Source organism: Mesoplodon densirostris, chromosome 17 (genome assembly GCF_025265405.1).
Source record: "Mesoplodon densirostris isolate mMesDen1 chromosome 17, mMesDen1 primary haplotype, whole genome shotgun sequence".
NCBI lineage: Eukaryota > Metazoa > Chordata > Mammalia > Artiodactyla > Ziphiidae > Mesoplodon > Mesoplodon densirostris.
The window spans coordinates 67791720-67811706 of NC_082677.1; the positions used below are offsets into that span (position 1 = coordinate 67791720).

The 19987-nt window shown below is 37.7% G+C and overlaps 1 protein-coding gene across 3 annotated transcripts in view; it reads left to right on the forward strand.

Moving 5' to 3' along the window:
- PCCA (propionyl-CoA carboxylase subunit alpha) overlaps nt 1-19987 on the forward strand; it is a 349043-nt gene that overhangs the window by 241379 nt on the left and 87677 nt on the right. For all 3 annotated transcript variants that reach the window (XM_060080286.1, XM_060080287.1, XM_060080288.1), the window contains one exon: nt 18383-18481. In XM_060080286.1, the coding sequence (XP_059936269.1) occupies nt 18383-18481 (99 nt within the window). The remainder of the gene's footprint in view (nt 1-18382; nt 18482-19987) is intronic.

Here is a 19987-nt window from a genome sequence, read left to right on the forward strand (position 1 = left end):
GGATGAGTGTCAGTACTTTAGGCTAAACTTAATAAAACATATTCGTTGAGTTTATGGATGAAACAAGAAGTCTGGGATTTGCTTCTAAATGGTCTTGGAGCAGGTGGGCAAATCAGTGGGGATATAGATGAAACAAGATTGGCTTTAAGTGGGTAAGTTCTGAACTTGGGTGATGGAACCACAGAGGTTTATTAAGCTATTCTAGCTGTTTCTGCATATGTTTGAAATTTTCCGCTACAGAAGGGTGCTTGTTTGTTGGTTGGTTTCATATGCTCACTGACCTTACCCCCTACTATTATAAGGTCTTCTGTATTTGGCCAGTTCCATCCCGGTATGTGTTTTAAAATTTTTTCCTGATTCTTTTTATCAAAAATGACTCATCTAAAGAGAGAGCTACATAACCTAATAAACTAATCTGTGTGCTCATGCACAAATGAGTTAATTTCTAGGCAGTGTGATTATAACAGGAGCTTTCTAAAGACACTTCCTTAATCGAAAGGAATGACTCCCGGATGGAATTTTTAATCACTGGGGTGGGTCTTTGTGCCTGTTCTGTCTGTATGAGGACCACCCCTCACAGAGTATTAACAATTGTAAGGTTGTATAATGCTTGTTCTTAGCATTTTTGTCCTAGAGATAATGATGTATTTTCCTTCAGTAGAAATACTTTCCATAAAGAGAGTGTTTTTCTTTATGTGAGTTAGGAGATGGTGTGACTCTTGTTTGCCTTATGTTTGCTCCTGTAGGTATTTCTATGTGTTTTTTGTCCCCTCTCCACCTCCTCCAAATGATTTAGAATTACCTGTGTTAAAAAGTAGAGTTGAGTCTTGTTTCATTCACTCAGAGGTCCCTTTTGCAAAGGAGTATCTAGGGGGAGAAGCTTGCTAGAGGCTTCAGCTTGAAAGTTAAGGGCTGAAAACAGTCACTGTCACCCTTCCTTCTGTCTGCTGGTTATTACGTAGATGAGTAGTTTAGATAAATTTTGTACTCTGCTTCTAATCAAAGTTCCCTTGAGATTTATTACAATCAAGTAAACATAAACTTTTTAGAAGGTGTTTAAGATGTTAATTCTTGACTAGTAAGAAGTGGAGAAGCCAAGATAAATTTTTAGGCTCTTGCTGCTTTTTCCATGCTTTTGGGCTGTCCAGAGGATTGATTTGGGTTGATCCTTATTTCAAAGTAGCATTGCTTGAAATATTTTAGATTTTTAATAGCTTTCTAAGGAACTGAAATGTAAAAACAATTTCACTATTTCTTTTTTAGTTTGTAGCTCTGGAGGAATGAATGTTGTTTGCTCATTAATCTCCTGTACTATTCTCGATTGTTCTCCATTCATCCCTTTTCTTGTTAGCTTTTAGTATAGCCATGATAGGTGTATTATGTCTAGTAACTGCTATCAGAACTGATGTGTTATATTAGCCCTGGCCTTTTGTCAAGGCTCCTGGAAAAGTGCCAGGCTTATTCTCCTTTCTGTTTGGGAGCATAGCTTTACAAATAATAGAATGGTCTTACTTTGTAATCATCAGAATTAAAAGGATTTATCTAACAATTTGAATGGATGATTTTATTTGTGTGGACATGAAAGTGAATGGGATAGAATTTTAAATAGCATTTAAAATTTGTTTTGAAACTCTTGTCTGTCTGCCTCTAAATGACCTCTGTTAAATGTGCTTGGATGCGTACCTGCGAGTAAGGTTTGGGGTGTTCACCTCTGAAATACTACATCCTTTGTAGATTTTGTTTCATCAGAGGGCTGATGGAGTCCTTTATGTTGTTGGATAACTGTAATCTGCTATTATAAGCACATATGGATTTTTAAAATACAGGTATTAACAACAGTTTATAGGACATTGTGACTAAACATATTTTTACTTAGAAGTTACTTTATTGGTCTTACCAAAAGCTGTCTTGGGTGTTTTGAATCAGAACTATATTGTCAGTGGTCAACAGTCTATAATAAAAGCCACTTATCTGTATGACATGTAGTAAGAGTATGAAAGCAAGTCATTATGCTTTTATCTGCTTTATGTTGTGCTATTTAAGTTAAAAACATAGCTTTGGGACCTTTCCAGTAATTCTGTAATCATGAAAATAAAAGATTTTCTGTCTCCCAGAATTAGATAATTTTTAATACAACAGGTACTCATCTAGGACACACCGATCTTCACCATCAAAGCACTGTGCTAGGCTCTTCATGAGGGACATAAAGGAACAAGACATCAACCAGCCTTCGTGAGGTTGCTTGGGAGGTGTTGGGGTCAGTGCACTAATGATTGTGATATAAGGCATAATCTGATAAGTGCATAGAGATACAAAGTGTTATAGAAATTCAAAAAGAAAAAAAGGAAAAATACTGTCCAGTCTAGCAGAGGACTACAGATGACGTAACTGGCTTCAGGGGGGATGGAGCAGAAAGTCAAGGGCAAACGGACACAATAAAGAACTTAATATCATAGGTAATGAACGGACGGTAGACATCTGTTAGGCTGAGCTGACTGTTCCAAGTTTAGGAAATAGTGGGAATAAAGATCAGGGTATAGGGTCTGTGCACGTTTGTTGAATGTAAGAGAAAGAGGGGAGAAAAATTGGAACGATAGGTCACTAGATGGAGACCATTAGTACACAAGACCTTGAGGGCCACGTTGAGAAGTTAAAATTGTATTTATTAAGCAACCAGAAGCCAAGAAAGATTTTGAGCTGAGAAAACTCATAAGACACAATAAAGCCACATTATTGACTGGTTAGTGGAAGTAAATAGAATTGTAGAAGACGGGTGATAGGGCTTTGGGAAGGTTTTCTGTTTGGATGGGTTGAGAGCAGGAAAAGAAAGAAAGGAAGAGAGTTTGTATTTAGCCTAGTGGTTGATAACAGAATTTGGGGAGGAGTAGACTAGTGGGATGTCAGCAGTAGTGGGAGGAGAAAGGGCCAAGCAAGTCAGACTTAGTGGATGGAGTAATTTTCAGGATGAGTCAGCTTTTGTCAGCCCCACTTGTGACATGACTCAGTCTGTAAACCGTCTCTCCCTGTGGCCACGTTGGCTTGATTAATTGACAGTGTGGACTGGAATTCTTTGGTACCAAGCAGGGCTGTCCAAATAGTTGGCCTGACCCGAAGATCTATTTTCTTTAACTTTTTATGGAAAATTAGAAGTATCACAAAATTGAGAGAATAGTACAATGAGTACCATGCACCATTTTTGTTTTACCTAGCTTTGCTCACCTTTTAAAAATTTACCTGGAGTATTTTAAGGCAGATATCGCATATTCTACAAATCGATGCTTTTTTTGGGGAGGGGGTTGTTGTGTTGCAGAAGATCTTCCAGTGTCCTAAATTTGCAAACCTGTATCGGCATCTAGTACACTGTTCCTTTTTTATCCAAAGGGAAACCTATTTCTTTTTAAATTTCACATCAGTATTAAATCAGTTGACCGTTTAAAAGTTGAAGCACCTGAAATATATTTAGGGAAGAAGATACATGTGTATGTTGGACAAACTGAGAAAGACAAAAGTAGCAAACTTATTGTTAGGTGGATAATAGAAAGCTGGTTTTCACTGTCAGAGAAGAGAGATGCAAACGTAGAATTGGGGAGACTAGGACTGGAATCAGAGGGATCAGTGTGAACTCAGGATGTTTTTATAGGTAGATGTAAAAACAGACCTAGGTGCCTTTACTAAGTGCTTAATGTTACAGTGCACAAACTTGGCAGAAACCATCTCAATCAGTGACAAAGTCACCTCATTGGTAATGGGACAGGTTGACATCATGTGTCTCCTGGTATGATGCTAAATAAAACACAACATCACTTCTGTAGTGGTCCTGGTAAAAATTAATTAACATGAGGAAGCATTCTCCCAAATGGAGAGATGCTCTGCCAAGTAACTGGTCCCTATTCTTCAAAAAGTTCAAGCTCATGAAAGACAAACCAAATTCAAGGAAATGTTCCAGATGGACAGAGACCAAAGAGACCTGACAAAAATGAATGTTATTTTTAAAACCTGCAAAAAAAAAAAAAAAAAAGGCTGGGTGGGGAGCGGCGGGGGTGGGGGAGAGAGAGAGAGAGAGAGAGAAGAGAGAGAGAGAGAGAGGGGAGAGAGAGAGAGAGAGAGAGAGAGAGAGAGAGAGACTTGACAACTAAATGCAGGAACCTAAATTAGAAACTGGACATACCATAAAGGTCATTATTGGGGCAATTGGCAATATTTGAATAGGGTTTGTGGATTCAGTAGTAATATTGGATCCATATTAGCTTCTTGATTTTGCTGGTTGTACTGTGCTGTGTACAGAGAGCATCCTCCTACTTAGGAGAATTAAAGGGCAATGAAACATCATAACACTTATTCTTTACTGACAAAATAATTAACAACTGGGAAATCTAAGCTTGATATACTATTGCTATAATTATTATGTATATTTGAACTTATTTCACAGAAAAGGAACAACATAAAAAATACTTTCCCAGGCCATTCATTAGAATGGTAGAACTTGATTGCACCTTTTTCCTATTTCCTTTTAGGACCAATGAAGGAATATTGGTAACTCTGTTAACCTTACTTACCGGTAGGGTTATGCCAATGGTTTATAGAGCTGATAAGCTGCGTTATTGACTCTTTGCAAGTGCATTGTTTATTACAATCAATTTAATAGACAGATTTTTACCAGGGTCTTCCTTGAGATATAACGGATACTTGCAGAGTAAAAGGCTGATTGTTAGATTATTCACTGAATGGGTTTGATGTGTTGGTCTTGGGTGTCAGTTCATGAATCTGACCTTTACCTATCAAAGAAACTGGTATAAACCATGATAGGAAAAAAAAGGAGAGAAGTTATTTTATTGTTCATCCTTATAAAACATTCTGTTATTAGATTTGTACCTCATGAAACATTTTAAGGACATAAAATGTATACTAATTTTGGGGGAGTAAATTTGCTACTATAATTTTAAGATACAAACATAAAACTATCAAATATATGTTACTGGTATTACACTGTAAAAAAAGAGATAAAAATATCTCAGTATATCTATTAGGAATAATGTCACTGAAGGCCGCAGAGGCTGAGAAGAGAAGACAGAATTGCTGAATACTCTTTGGTAGGTGGGAACATGGAAAACAGAATATCAAATACGTTTGTTTTGGGCCAGGGGAAAGAGTATATTAGGACAAACTGTGTGTCTAAGGATAGTACTAGAATGTTAAACAGTCACAGATAGATATTACATAATGTAGGTAAGATAAAGAAATAGCACGTCACAATTGCAGTGTATAGGAATTTAGGGGTGGGAAGACTTAGACATTGCCGTAAAGTCCCATAGCCTGCTTAGTTCATGCGTGGGTTCTGTGGTGGTGAACGACCAGCTTAGATAATGGGATTTTATCGGGGACGTCTGTGGTAGCAAAATACATATGAAATGCAAAATAAATGCTGATAGAAATCAGCTGAAATTAAAAGGCTAAATAATGGAGGAGGAATTAATGGAAGAACAAGCAAAAGCAGGTATGCTTGGAAAAGGAGAAAAATAGATTGAGAATAATCATTATTGTGGGAAGAGCACATGGTACCAGTAAATTGAACTACCAACAACAAATAGAATTTATTTAGGACTTATTGTGTGCCAGATACTGTTCTAAGTGCTTGGCTTCTTTCCTCAACCACTCTATGAGAATAGATTTTACATATGAAGAAACAGACATGAATACTTGGGTAACTTGTGTGGAGCTGAGGTTCAGATGCAAGCATTCTGACTATCGACAATACTACGTAAAAAAAACAGGATTCCACCATGATTTGGCAGATTTGGTAGGTGAAGTAAAGGCAGCTTCAGTTGCTCCTTATGTTAAGCTCATCCACCTAGAGTTACTCATTCAGCTGATATAATTTACAGTATTATCTGCAGAGAATGACCTTTTCACACCAATCCAAAAGAAAGTACTACTATAATTAAACTGTGGGCAAAATAATGTAGAATTTTTAAAAAACCATCCAACTGAAATCCAAGTTGTTATTGATCAATTAATGAGGCGATAATTAAACAGAAACTAGTCAACATGGCTGATTGTAGATCAGTACCTAAAATTTGTCTTTGCATTTCACATCCTTTGAGATATATTTAATTACATTTATAACACATGCATACTTAATACAATCTTTTGTGACAGATTAACAGACCTTCACCATCCTTATGTCTAATTCCTCTTGATGTTTTTGTCATTATTACATATATATTTGGGAGAGAAATAAAAGACTGTTTCCAAGGTGATAGTGATAAAGAAGAAACTTATGAAAAATGGTCGTCTCCTTTTGTTTTCAGAAAACAAGTTTTCTCATTTCCCTCTAGAAGGGCACGAGAGGTATCCTAACTATATTCTGGAATAATAAAGTATTTTAGTAAATAGAAGAACAGGATAAAGAAAACCTGCTCTCTTTGTGTTATATTAAGATATAAGACTGTGTTATAGTTCATATTAAAATATTAAGAATTATTCATTATTATAATAGAATAAAATATTTGAGTTATTTTTCTTATAGTTTACCTGAGAAGTAAATGTTGAGGCAAATAACTTAGCAAAATTATTAGATATAAATAATAGGAAAATTATGTGCTTCTTATTGTCAATATCTTAACTTTTAGAATTTTTTTAAGAAGTATATTTGTATTCTACATATCCAACAGCAGTTTATGTAGAAGCCAGTGAACTATGGTAATGTTGGGTGGTGGTAATATCCCACTCTAATTAACTGCATGACATACAGATTCCTTTGTTACTGGGGAGTGTGAATATACCTCATCTGTTTGATATACAGCTAATAATCATATTTTTGTTAGCAATAGTTAAAGAGATAAGAACCAAAAGATCCAATAAATATCTTTATCTCTAAAACAGTCTTCTTTTCTTTCAAGGTAAAATATGCACTGAGTGACTACTCTGTACAAGCACTTTATCTTAGTATTTAGATTTACATTTGTTACTTTTGCTTTTGACATGTGGATTTAAGTGATATACTCTGAGGAGAATTGCAAGATAATTGCTTCTATAACTTACATAATTTATATGGCTCTATAATTTCCTTATATATGAAATAGAAGGAAGAGAGGGTTGGGCTGCAGTATATTATTTCCAAGATCCTTTCCAGCTTTATAGTCAAATCAGAAAACTGCAGCTCTTTTTCCATTTTTTATGCAGATTAATTATTTTTAAGGTAAACTCTGAAAGCCTATTAAAGGTGCAGGAACTAATTATTCATTTCTGAAAATTAGTTATGGCTTGATTAACAAGCAAGTCTTTTTCATCCTTGGTATTGTTTTCAGAAATAGAAGCAAGATATTCAATCAGAGTCTTTTTAAACTGGTGGAATACCTTGATTTTTATCTTAGATTTAATTCTAAGTAATGCTAATCATCTTAACATTTGATGATAAAAAAAAGAATTTAGAATTTGTGTATGACAAAAAAGAAGACTCGTATGGTGAATCAAAAATACTTCTTACAGCCTGCATTGTCCCCAATTTTTATTATTTTTGGAAATGCCTTTTGGCAAATATTTTGTTTTGTAAGTTTTACATTCCTAATGTTGAAAAAAATTGTTTAGCAGGTGCCTGCTCCAATAGAAGCTATAACTGTGTCATGAGGTATCTCTGAGGAAGTGCCTTTTTTGTTTTTTAATGGTAAAGGATGTAAGTAATCTCTCTCAAATGTCAGATTAATTTAGGGTGTGTACTTTCTTTTTCCCTTATGATTACGTAGGTAGGAAAATTGAATGTTCCAAACAACTCATGGAAAATATTCCACATCAACATTGTTTGTACCACAAATGCAGTTAAATGCTTTTAATGGAATACAAAGTTACAGGTAGATTGTTAAATATGAGAAAATGCTTTCTTGAAATAGGAAGGAAATTGTGTTTTTGAACAGTTGTTTCAAACATCATAAATATTGTTATTATGAATAATTTTCATCTACACTGATCTCTTTGATTAAGCCAGGGGAAAGTTATCAGAAAATAGAGTCTGTTGAGATGAATTTCGTGAATTCCACCCACCATAGCCTTACTCTGATTAATTTAAATTTAGAACGTCAATATTTTAAATAGAATTTAATCTTGAAATGATTACAGAATGGTGTGAAATGTGGTGTCCTTATACTAAAGATTACAGTGTTACATGTCTTTTTAGAGTTTACACTTTTCGAAAGCTGGCAGGACCTCCATTTGGATGTTCTCACATTATCTTTATTTCCCCTTTATCTCTGTTGTTGTAAATGATTAGTTTTATGATTATTCTGCTTATGGTGAGGGGAACCAATTGTAGATATGGAAGAATATATGTGGGAAGATGTGTCTTTCTCAGTAATCCAAGTGCGAGTTGGTGGCAGGTTTGGGTAAGGCGGTAGTGGTGCAGATGCAGAGAAGCTGGGCAGTTTGAAAGCCTTCTGAGTCATCTGTTACTCCTAAACCTATTTCCTATGCTCTTCGGCATAATCTCTCTACTTGCTCTCAACCTTTTTTCCACTGTGCCTTCTGTATCTCTTGCTTTGTCATCAACCAAGTCCCCTGGATTCTCAGCCTTTTCTCTGAATGTTCCGCCTTAACAGAAAGAAACAGAAAGAAACCTGGCGGGAGATTTGCTCTCATACTGCATGCACCTCAGAGATGGGAGTTGGGAATGTTTTCCTCCTGGTGTCACTCTAGATAACTGTTCCCCTCCCTCTTATAAAACCCTTGTTCTTTGAAGCTCACTTTCATTGGTCTACATCACCACCTCCCCTTCCTCTTGTCAACCTTCACGTTGCCTCCCCTGCATCCCTCCCCCTGCAACTGAAGAGTAGCAACCAGTTCATGGTCTGTCTCTCTGCCTCAACACAACCATTAGTCCTTACGTTTTCCCTCCATTCATGAATCCACTCCCGTTTTTCTGTCATTTATCCAGCTTAGATTCCCTGGCCTATAATTGTAGTCATTCACTTAACAAATACCCTTAACTTCTTCAACCCCGTCATGCTTCCATCAGTACCAACCTCAAATGAACTCAACCTCTTGCTTTCTTTATGCCCATCTCAAACAAGGTCCCTGAGCATTGCTGGAGGATGGTCCATACCGTTACCTGGGCACAGTGTCTCACTGCAGCTGCGCTTTGAACCCCGTGTGGCCCTTTTGCTGTTTTTCCAGAAGGTCACTCTTCTCCCTTTTCCTCAGTGACTATTTCATACCTTGACCTCTGTGTTCCCAGTTCCCAGTTTCCTTCCCCAGTTTATATTACTCCTGAATATCCTACTTCTCTCCATGACCAATAGTCTAGACCTGGTCCCTATAATTTTTATTTTTGTTTCATCTAATGCATTCTCCAAGCTGTAGCCAGAATGATCCTTTAAAAATACAAAGCTAATGATGTCACTCTCCAGTTGGAATCCTTTAGTGTTTCCCACTGTTCCATTCTCTCTCTGGGTGCCATGTTCTCCTTGGTTTCCTGTCTTCTACACACTGGTTTCAAATAAGCTAAGCTCTTTCTTGCCTCAGGGATTTTTCTTCTACATGATATTCTCTCTGGATATTCCCACCTACCACTACCACATTAACTCCCACTCACTCTTCAGATCTTAGCTTAAAGATCACCTCCTTAGAGAGGTCTTCCTTCCTGCTGAGAAGTGAAGAGTAATGAGGATAAGAAGAGAGTATAAAAATTGCTGAAGAAGATTTGTGACCTTTCAGAATACAGTTTTAGCAGCCAGATTGTAGAAGGTTAAGGGAAAAGGTATGTGGTAAGAAAGTAGATACAGAGCAACTTATTCTAGAACCTGTCAGAGAGAAGAGGAGAATAAATAGTTTGGTGGCTGGAGGGCATAGTGGGCCAAGTGCACGTGTTTTGAAAATATGGGAATCCTGTGTGTGCTTGAAAACAGGGGAAGCGGCCAGTGTGTGAATGTCAGTAGAGGAAAGAAGATGGTTGATGATGCATGAAAGTAACAGGACTTATGTCTCATGGCTTCAGTTTTGGCAAAGAGAAGAGGAGGTCATCTGCCAAGAGTGTGGGTCAGTATTAGATGATAATTAATGTAAAGTTGTGCATTTGAGTCCTATGCCTGTTTAAAGACATAAAATCTTTATGTTTGAGTTAGTGTTTCTAAATAGAGGTGTTGAGTCTTTGGATTGTTTTTTAAATACAGAGTTTTAAAATAATTTAAAATATTATAGTGTTTTCATGGTGCTAGGACAATTCAACAATATTGTCTGCCTTGAAAGGTGTGAAATTTTATTTGAGCCCCAGAGTTTTATGTCATTTGTCACTTCACTCTTGGTCTCTCTTATCCCCACACTGAATTTTACTTAATTTGTTAACTTTTATTGCCTATTAAAGGAAGGATCTTAAAAACTTCCAACCGCAAACAGAGGTCTTTGAGCAAAACAAAAAGCCCTTTCCTGTATTAGAATTTGCCATATCAGAAATTAACTCTCTAAATATATCTTAAATAAAAGGGCTTTGCAGCCATCAAACTGTAGAATTTGAGACCTAGAAGAGATCTTCACCATTGCTGGTTTAACTCCCTCATTTTCAGATGAGAATGAGAGTTGAGAAAGAGAGATTGTCTGAAATGTGTTGTCAACTTGGGTGTTGTAGATGAAATCAGTAAATCTACAACCAGAGAAATTGAAAAGAGTATTGCTCTGTTAACCAAAATGAAGTTTTAAAACAACAGCTACTATTTACTGTGTGCTGGTAGTGAAAGATCTAATGTAGGTATTGATTGTATGCTATAATGAAAGAGGAATTAGGCACTTACACTTCTCCTCACTTAAAAATTTTTTATAAAATACATATATATACACACAATTTTTTTTTTTTTTTTTTTTTTTTTTTTTGCGGCACGCGGGCCTCTCACTGTTGTGGCCTCTCCCGTAGTGCAGCACAGGCTCCGGACGCGCAGGCTCAGCAGCCATGGCTCACGGGCCTGGCCGCTCCACGGCATGTGGGATCTTCCCAGACCGGGGCACGAACCCGTGTCCCCTGCATCGGCAGGCGGACTCTCAACCACTGCGCCACCAGGGAAGCCCCATACACAATTTTATACATATATAAAATTCAAACAGTGTGAGTGGGTTTGCAGTGAAAAGCAAGCTTCCCTTCCATCCCTGTCCCTCAGACACTCTGCTCCTCGTATACATTTGTCCAGCGATATTCTATGCATTTAAAACACACACTTAAAAGGTTTTTCCTTAATAAATGATACCATATTTTATATAGTATTCTCTATTTTCTTGGGGATGGTTTCATATCAGTATGTATAGAGATGCCTCATTTTTAAAGAAGGCGCACTAGGTCCTTATATGCTGCAGGTTATGTTTATATGATACACTTTAAGGACAGCTTGGCTGGGTATAAAAAGAGAATGTTGAGGGGCAACATTTTTTTTGTACTTATACCACATTGCTCTGTGGTCTTCTGTATCAGTGTTGCTCTTGAGAAGTTAGGCTGACCTGAGTTTTTTCCTTGCTTGTGCATGATTTCTTATTTTTGCCTAAATAGCCACTTAATTCTTTCTTTATTCTTAAAGTTCCATATCATCATTGATCTACAAATTCAAGGTTTTATTTATTTTGCAAAGCTTTACCCTAAATTAATCTACATTTACTCTTCTTTCTTTCTTTCCTTTTTTTTGGGGGGGCCATGCCACGCAGCTTGTGGGATCTTAGTTCTCCCAACCAGGGATTGAACCCAGGCCCTCACCAGTGAAAGCGCTGAGTCCTAACCTCTGGACTGCCAGGAAATTCCCTGTTCTTTCTTTATAGCATTTTCGAAGGAGAATTTGTATATACTTTGGATCCCATTTCTCCCTCCTCCATATCTATTGTCTTCTTTATAAATTGTTTTTATATTGTTGGTCTTTTCCACTTTGTTTTATATGATTTCTGTATGTCCTTTGCTTTCTTTTTAGTCACATTTATTCTATTTTTAGTGCTTCTTAATGTGGCTTTTATCTCTATAATGTTATTTTTCTCTTCATTTTTTTCTGAGTTCTGCCAGCTTGATTTTCATTTCCTTCTGTTGTTGTTCAATCTCTTCTTTGAACCTTTGTTTTTCTTCTTTGAGCTCATTTTTTTTAAAGAAGGGTCACGTTTCCTATGGTTGTCTTTGAGACTTTGGAGAATTATTTATCTGAACTCTTCCTGTGTTTCTTTGAGGAGTTCTTGTGTTACATGCTCTTTATTTACCTTTTTCTTTTTACAATTTTTTTTTGAGAATTGTATGCAAAGATTCAGTATTGATTGTTTTCTGATTATTATTTATGTTGCAGTAAGGTAAGTGGTTGGTTATAAGCATGGGCAGCCTACAGCTTTTCCTTGTCAGGCTTGTTACCCTCATAACCCTCTCACCATCTCTGTTATTTCCTTTGCCCTAGATTTCATTTCCCATTCGTTTTGGCACTGAAAAGAGAGGGTGGTTCTTTGTGTCAGGTTCTCAGTGTCGTGACAGTGAGATGCCACGTACACTCTGCATCTGCTGCTTCAGTCCCCTTGGCTGAAGAGTTAGGTGTGAACAATATGTACGGCACAGTAACAAGAATTCTTCAGTGGTCTGCCTCCATCTTTTTATGGTATTACACTGTGGTTTAAAGAGACATTCCCTACCTCTCCTACGGCTTATACTCACATCTAGCTTCCACTCACCTAATGATAGCATCAGTAGAATCATTGCATCTACTGTTCAGAACTATGGGAGTTTTGTTTTGTTGGTTGTTTTTGTTGTTTAGAAATCTGTTTATTGCTTGAGGCCTGACAAGGCATGTGATGGCTTTCAGCATGTTCTCTTCCCTCATTTAAAATTTGCTGATATGTTTCATAGCTTAGGATTTAGAGCTTATCCCTTCAGTTATATAGTGAAGCTGCAAATTCAGACTCATTACTTACCAGGTGTATAAGGAAATGTAGTTTTTTTTTTTTTAATCACATATGATCTTTAGTAGGGGGCGAGGGGGAAGAAAAACGCGCTAATAAGCAGGATCTTGGTCTCTTTTGGTTTAACTAGTTTCTTTCAGGTACTATAGTACTTCAGGTTTCTTCCTCTCCCTCCCCCTTCCACTAAGGTGTGGATTCCGGGTGAATGTGAGAGGGGCCTCTGGGGATGCAGTCACGTTGGTCTCATAACCACGGAGGTGGGACAGAGAACTCAGACCCACAGTGTCCTTGTGAGGCTTTGCTGCGAGGACCTGGACCGGTGACTGTTGATCCTATTTGTCATCAAAGAGGCTTCTGCTCCCCGTGGTCCTGGTTACTGTTTGTGTTCAGTCATGGAGTCCCCAGTTCTATGTGGTCTTTATCCTGACCCAGGCTCTCTCTAGTCATCTCAGTAGGACAGGTAGAAACTTTTAGATTCCTACTACTATGATGTACTGGGATCATCCTTCCAGCCTGTGTCTCCATCAGTGCTATATTGTTATTCCCAGTATGTTCCAGAAGTAGACCTCTAGCCCAGATATTTTTAGGGTACTTGATACCAGTCAGAATACCATCTCTCTCTACTGCCACCCCATGCCTGTTCCCAAGGATCCATGACAAAGAGGAAATGGGGCTGCTGTGATCTCTCCGTCTTCTGTCTTTCCTTCATATAATTTAATTTTCATGTTTGTGTCTGGAAGGAGCTTGCGTTCTGTCCTTCTCGCCAAGGTAACATTCACATCCACTCATCCAGTAGCAGAGGATACAGGGAGAGAAGTCGACTTATCAGAAAGGGAAGATAAAGGTAGTTCAAAAATACTGTTTTCAGTTTTTGAAGAGGTATGTTTTTTCCTTAGGTTTTCATTTTTTAAGAGTCAGATTTATTGAGGTATAATCTGTATAAAATTTACTCTTTTTAATTATGTGGTTTGGTTGAGTTTTGACAAAATATATAGTTGTGTAATCAGCGCCAATATCAAGATTTAGGACAAAAATTTCCCTCATGCCCCTTCCTAGTCAGTCACCCTCCTACCCTTGGCTCCTACCAACCACTGGTCTGATTTCTGCCATATAATGTCATATACATGGGATCACACAGTGTGTATTCTTTTGTGTCAGCCTTCTTTCACTTAGCGTAATGTTTTTGAAATGCTTATTGCTAGTTACAGATCATTGTGTGGATATACCATATTTGTTTATCCATTGTTCAGTTCATTTGGACTTCTAGGGTTTTTCCAGTTTGAGGCTGATGTAAACATTCTGCTATATATATTCTGCTATCATAAACAAGCTTCTATGAGCTTTCATGGATAGGTCTTTGTGTGTACATAGCCTTTCAATTCTCTGGGGGTTCCTAAAGTGGGTCTACTATTTTGCATTCCTGCCAGCAATGTATGAAAGTTTCAATTGCTCCATGTGTATACCAGCTCCTAGTATTACCACTCTGTTTAATTTTAGCCACTCTAGTGGATGTGGAACACTGTTTCATTATAACTTTATTTTGCCTTTCCCTAATGACCATTTCATTATTTTGAGCATCTTTTCATGTGCTTGTCATCCGTCTCCTTTGATGAAGTGTCTATTCAAATCTTTCGTCCATTAAAAACAAAATGAGTTGGTTTTGTTTTTGCGTTATAAGTTCTTTATATATTTTGGATACAAGTCCATTATTTTGCATATATTTTTTCACAACCTGTGGCTTGACTTTCCTTTTCTTAGAAGTGTCTTTCAAACAGAAGTTTTTAATTTTGATGAAGTTAAATTCGTCTGTTTTTTCTCATAAGATTTGCATTTTTTGTATCCTAAGAAATCTTTGCCTGGCCCCAAGTCATAAAGATTTTCTCTCATGTTTTCCAAAAGTTTTATAGTTTTAGGCTTTGCATTTAGTTTTTTTTTTTTTTTTTTGCAGTATGTGGGCCTCTCACAGTTGTGGCTTCTCTACGTGCAGGCTCAGCGGCCATGGCTCATGGGCTTAGCCGCTCCGCGGCATGTGGGATCCTCCCGGACTGGGGCACGAACCCGTGTCCCCTGCATCGGCAGGCGGACTCCCAACCACTGCGCCACCAGGGAAGCCCTGCATTTAGTTTTAATTGTTTTGAATTGATTTTTCTTTTTAATGGTATGGGCTAAGGACCAGGGTTTATTTTTCAAAATATGAATGTTCAATTGTTGTTGATAAACTATACTTTATTTAATATCTTGGCACCTTTTTTGAAAATCAACTAGGCATTTATATGTGGGTCTCTGAACTCTCAATTTTGTTCTATTAATGAATATGTCTGTTCTTACACCAGTGTCTTGATTACTGTAGCTTTATGGGAAGTCTTAAAATCAAGTGGCATGAGTTCTCCACATTTGCTTATTTTTCAAAATTGTCTTCACTATCCTATATCCTTTGCTTTTCTGTATATATTTTAGAATCAGCTTATCAATTCTACCAAAAAAAAAAGTCTACTGTGATTTCGATTGGAATTACATTGAATATATGGATCAATTTGGGAGAGAAATTGTATCTTAATAGACACTAAAACTCTTCTAATTCATGAACATGATATATGTCTCCATTTTTTAGGTCTTCTTTAATTTCTCATAAAGTAATGCTTCTGGTTTTTGAAAAAATAAAGTCCACCCCCCATGTTTTCATTTGTTACTTGTTTTTTAACAGCTTTATTGAGATATAATTCACATACCGTGTAATTTACCCATTTGAGTATAATTCAGTAGAGTGTAGTATATTCATGGAGTTGTGCCACCATCACCAGTCAATTTTAGAACAGTTTCATCATGTCCAACAAGAAAGCCTGTTACCCATAGCCATCACCCCTCAACCTCCCCGCCCCAGTCCATTCCCCTCCCGACTCCTGCTTACCACAGCTGCTGGTTTGCTTCCTGTCTCTTCCAGATTTTTCTATTCTGGATTTCCTGTAAGTGGAACTATATAATTTGTGGTCCTCTGTGACTGTCTTCTTGCAGTTACTATGTTTTCAGGGTTCATCTGTGTTGTAGCATGTGTTAGTATTTCATCCTTTTTAAATTGCCAAATAATATTCCACCATATGGATATATCACATTTTGTTTTGACATTCATAAAAATGGTTTATTTCAGGGTGTAACAACTTGGTTCTTCCTCTAACGTGATTTGAGTAGATTAGATTCTTTCCTCAGTTCCCCTTCATGTGCCCCAAAGATAGCAATTACGGTTTCATTGTCAGCCCTGTTGATTGGAAATTAATATCAAATAACAAATTTTAAGTGATTATCATTCAAAATATTTCTTTTTAACCTCTAACTTTTTTTAACAAATAAAACTTTTATAATTGATTATTGAGCTTTTTTAAACTTAGAAACATTTTAAAGCAATATTTCAGTTTTAGAAGATCTTTTTAGCATTTAATATTTGTAAAACTCTACCTGCTAAGAGCTTCTTTTGGAAATCTTTCATTGCCTAAGGAGATACTTAATTTGGGGGGCAAGGGCTAAATAAGATCATTTAAAATGTATCAGTGCTGCTTTAATCAAAACTATAACCTTTTCTGCTTCTCAGATCTTTATCATGTAGTATTTTAATAGTAAGTAATCTATGAGATAGTATGGTTATCTGACCTTATTGTTAAAACTAGTTTAAAGGTAAGACAGTAAAATTACTAGAGACAGGGGAAGAGAGAAAATATTTAGGACCTACCATGACAAGCATATTGGTAGAGACTTTCATATGTTAACTTATTTAATCTTTAGAGCACCCCCCTCTCAGATAGCTATTTTTACTGTGTTATGGTTTGGAAACTGAAGCTCAGAGAGGTTAAATACTCCAAGTTAGTAAACACCTTTCACTTGATAAAGCAGCAGTGTCAAGTGAGACCCAAGTCAGAGTGATTCCAAAGCCATTGTTTTTTTTTTTTTTTTTTTTTTGCTGTACGCAGGCCTCTCACTGTTGTGGCCTCTCCTGTTGCGGAGCACAGGCTCCGGATGCACAGGCTCAGCGGCCATGGCTCACGGGCCCAGCCGCTCCGCGGCACGTGGGATCCTCCCGGACCGGGGCACGAACCCGCGTCCCCTGCATCAGCAGGCGGACTCTCAACCACTGCGCCACCAGGGAAGCCCCCAAAGCCATTGTTTTTTCTTCCCTGTAACTGGATTGTACTGTGAGTACAGAGAGGCCACTAAACCCAGAAACGCAAGCCAGTGTGTGATATATGTCCTACTGATATTTCAGTACATAGCCAATAACATATCTTTGCGGAAATATATATACATAAATACCTATCCAAACATATACATCTAAATATATAGGTACACATGTATTCTTCTAAACAGTGTTAAGTCTGTGTGACTTTGATTTTAGTGAGTGAGTATCTTTTAAGAGAATTGATAGTGAAAGAATTGTTAAGGATCATGTATATTGGCTGTGCCACAGGCTTATTTTGAAACTTCAGCAAACTTAAATCTCTCTTTGTTAGGTTGTTTACTGTAGACTTAAAGTAGTGTTATTTTCGCTTACCTCTCGTATTGAAGAGTTAGCAAATGAGTGAATGAAATGGAAGAAGTAAGGAATGGTACTTTTAAGTTAGCTTTGAGGGTTTTTCTCTTTCAATTACTTTTATTTATTTGGATAATAAAATTTTTCTGTTAAGAATATCTGTTTTAAAAGATTATGGGCTTTTGGGGGTAACTTCATGAATGATGCCTGGATGAAATCAGTCATTTATGATGGACAAAAATAGGACAGAAGGGGGCCTCCCTGGTGGCGCAAGTGGTTGAGAGTCCGCCTGCCGATGCAGGGGATACGGGTTCGTGCCCCGGTCTGGGAGGATCCCATATGCCGCGGAGCGGCTGGGCCCGTGAGCCATGGCCGCTGGGCCTGCGCATCCGGAGCCTGTGCTCCGCAACGGGAGAGGCCACAACAGTGAGAGGCCCACATACCGCAAAAAGAAAAAAAAAAAAAAATAGGACAGAAGTTGCAAAGTTCAAATAGACTTTTGATTTCAACGCCAAAAACTTCTGCCTAATTAAAGCTTCTGTTTAATTAAGATAACAATGCATAGTCCTTCATTAAAATTAACACAGAAAAAGTTCTTTGTTGGTCCTTGGAGAGGATATTATGTGCAAGTCCTGTTGTGTGGGTCGCAAAATGTCACTGGCATTTATATGCATTACTCGTCTAATTGCAGTAAATGTAGCATGCCGGATAGGGTTAGACTTAGAAGGCTGCTTGTTACTTACTGGAAATCACTTGAAACCTTAGTACCCAGAGGCAGCTGTGCCCAGGTCCTCACCTCTCCCCAGAGATGGCTGAGAAGACTCTCGTTGGACCCTGTCTTTCATGGTGAGAGCAGTAAACATGACAGGTTGTTTGGGGAGCCATCTGTTTAAAATGGCTGCTGCTTTGTATGCAGCAGTGAACTTGAGATCAGTTTTCTGTCTTTCTTCATGGTAACAGTCTTATTTGGTGTCACAACAGGTGGAAGTTGATGAGTCGAAACTAAATGTGACCAGCGCGTGGAACCTGGCTTCACCCTTATTGTCTGTCAACGTTGATGGCACTCCAAGGATGATACAGGTAAATGTTCTGGTGAGGTACTTAGAGGGCTCCACCAAGTCCAGAATCGTTACCAATACCTGTGTGGTTAATACTTACAGATAGAGTATGGAAAACCTACATTTTATCCACCTCATACATTTTATAGTTGAAAACGTTTTTTCTTATTTTAGAGGATCTTGAGTTAAGTCCTATTCTGAGGAATCAATGTGTTCCTTTTTCAGGCAGTCTGGGAAAGTTATGTATTATACTTTGTTATAAAGCATCCTGCGTGCTTTTCTAAAAATATCGGAAGATTAGCAGTTTTCTTTGCCGTTGTGGGTTTTTAGTTGTAAAATATGACTGACTTCATTACCTTTCTTTCCTCTGTAATTGAAATTGTGTGGTATTAAGTTAGCAGAAGCAGAGCTGTTCAGGTTGACTTGCCATAGCACATCGATGCCTTTTTAAATTAATTAATTAATTTAGTTAGTTAGTTAGTTTTGGGCTGTGTTGGATCTTCGTTGCTGCGCACGGGCTTTCTCTAGTTGCGGCGCGTGGGCTTCTCGTGGTGGCTTCTCTTGTTCTGCAGTACAGGCTCTAGGCGTGTGGGCTGCAGTAGTTGTGGCACACGGGCTCAGCAGTTGTGGCTCACGGGCTCTAGAGCACAGGCTCAGTAGTTGTGGCGCACAGGCTTCATTGCTCTGTGGCATGTGGGATCTTCCTGGACCAGGACTCGAACCCGTGTCCCCTGCATTGGAAGGCGGATTCTTAACCACTGCGCCACCAGGGAGGTCCCTCAATGCCTTTTAAAAATTAAGTAATCTTAATTTGTTAACCTTTCTTTTTCCCCCCAATATAAAATCTGTTGTATTGAGGAGGTGCCTTGAAATCCAGAGTTGATTGAATGTTCTTTGTAAGCAGTGTCCTTCATTTGAAAGTAGAAAATCATGAAAAGAGGTTCTGCCAAAATTCCTTTACCTCACCACATAGTTGAGGTCCAGGAAAAGCAAAACAAAACAGCACAGAACATGTGGCTATCACATGCAGATAAAAATCCTAAACTCTCCATAGCATTAAATGCTCATTCTTTTTTCTTTTCTATGGAAATCTTTTCACATTCCCTTATGTTGATTTGACACGGGAAACTGAATTTGTAACCCTAGAGAAATCAGGAAAATCACATCTAAAGATGACTGTACACCAGGTTCATATATACTTCTGTTAGAAACCGTGGGATGGAGGATTCCAGAATCTCAGTAAATATTAATGACTAAACTAATTTTCAGTATCAATTAGTATATTACCTTTATGGTCACAAGAAGCATTGAACTCTCAGCAATGAACCCTTTATTTTGACTTTGGTTTTGTGACTTGCTCCAGTATATTTTCTCTCTCTCATATTTTCTTTCATGTTCTAAGTATGAGGTTAAACACTTGGAGACCCTTGGAAAAATTTCACTGCATAATTTCATATCACTGAGATCCAGTTATTATGTCTTCAGAAAACATGGTTTTGTTACACTTGTTTATGTTAATAGAATATAC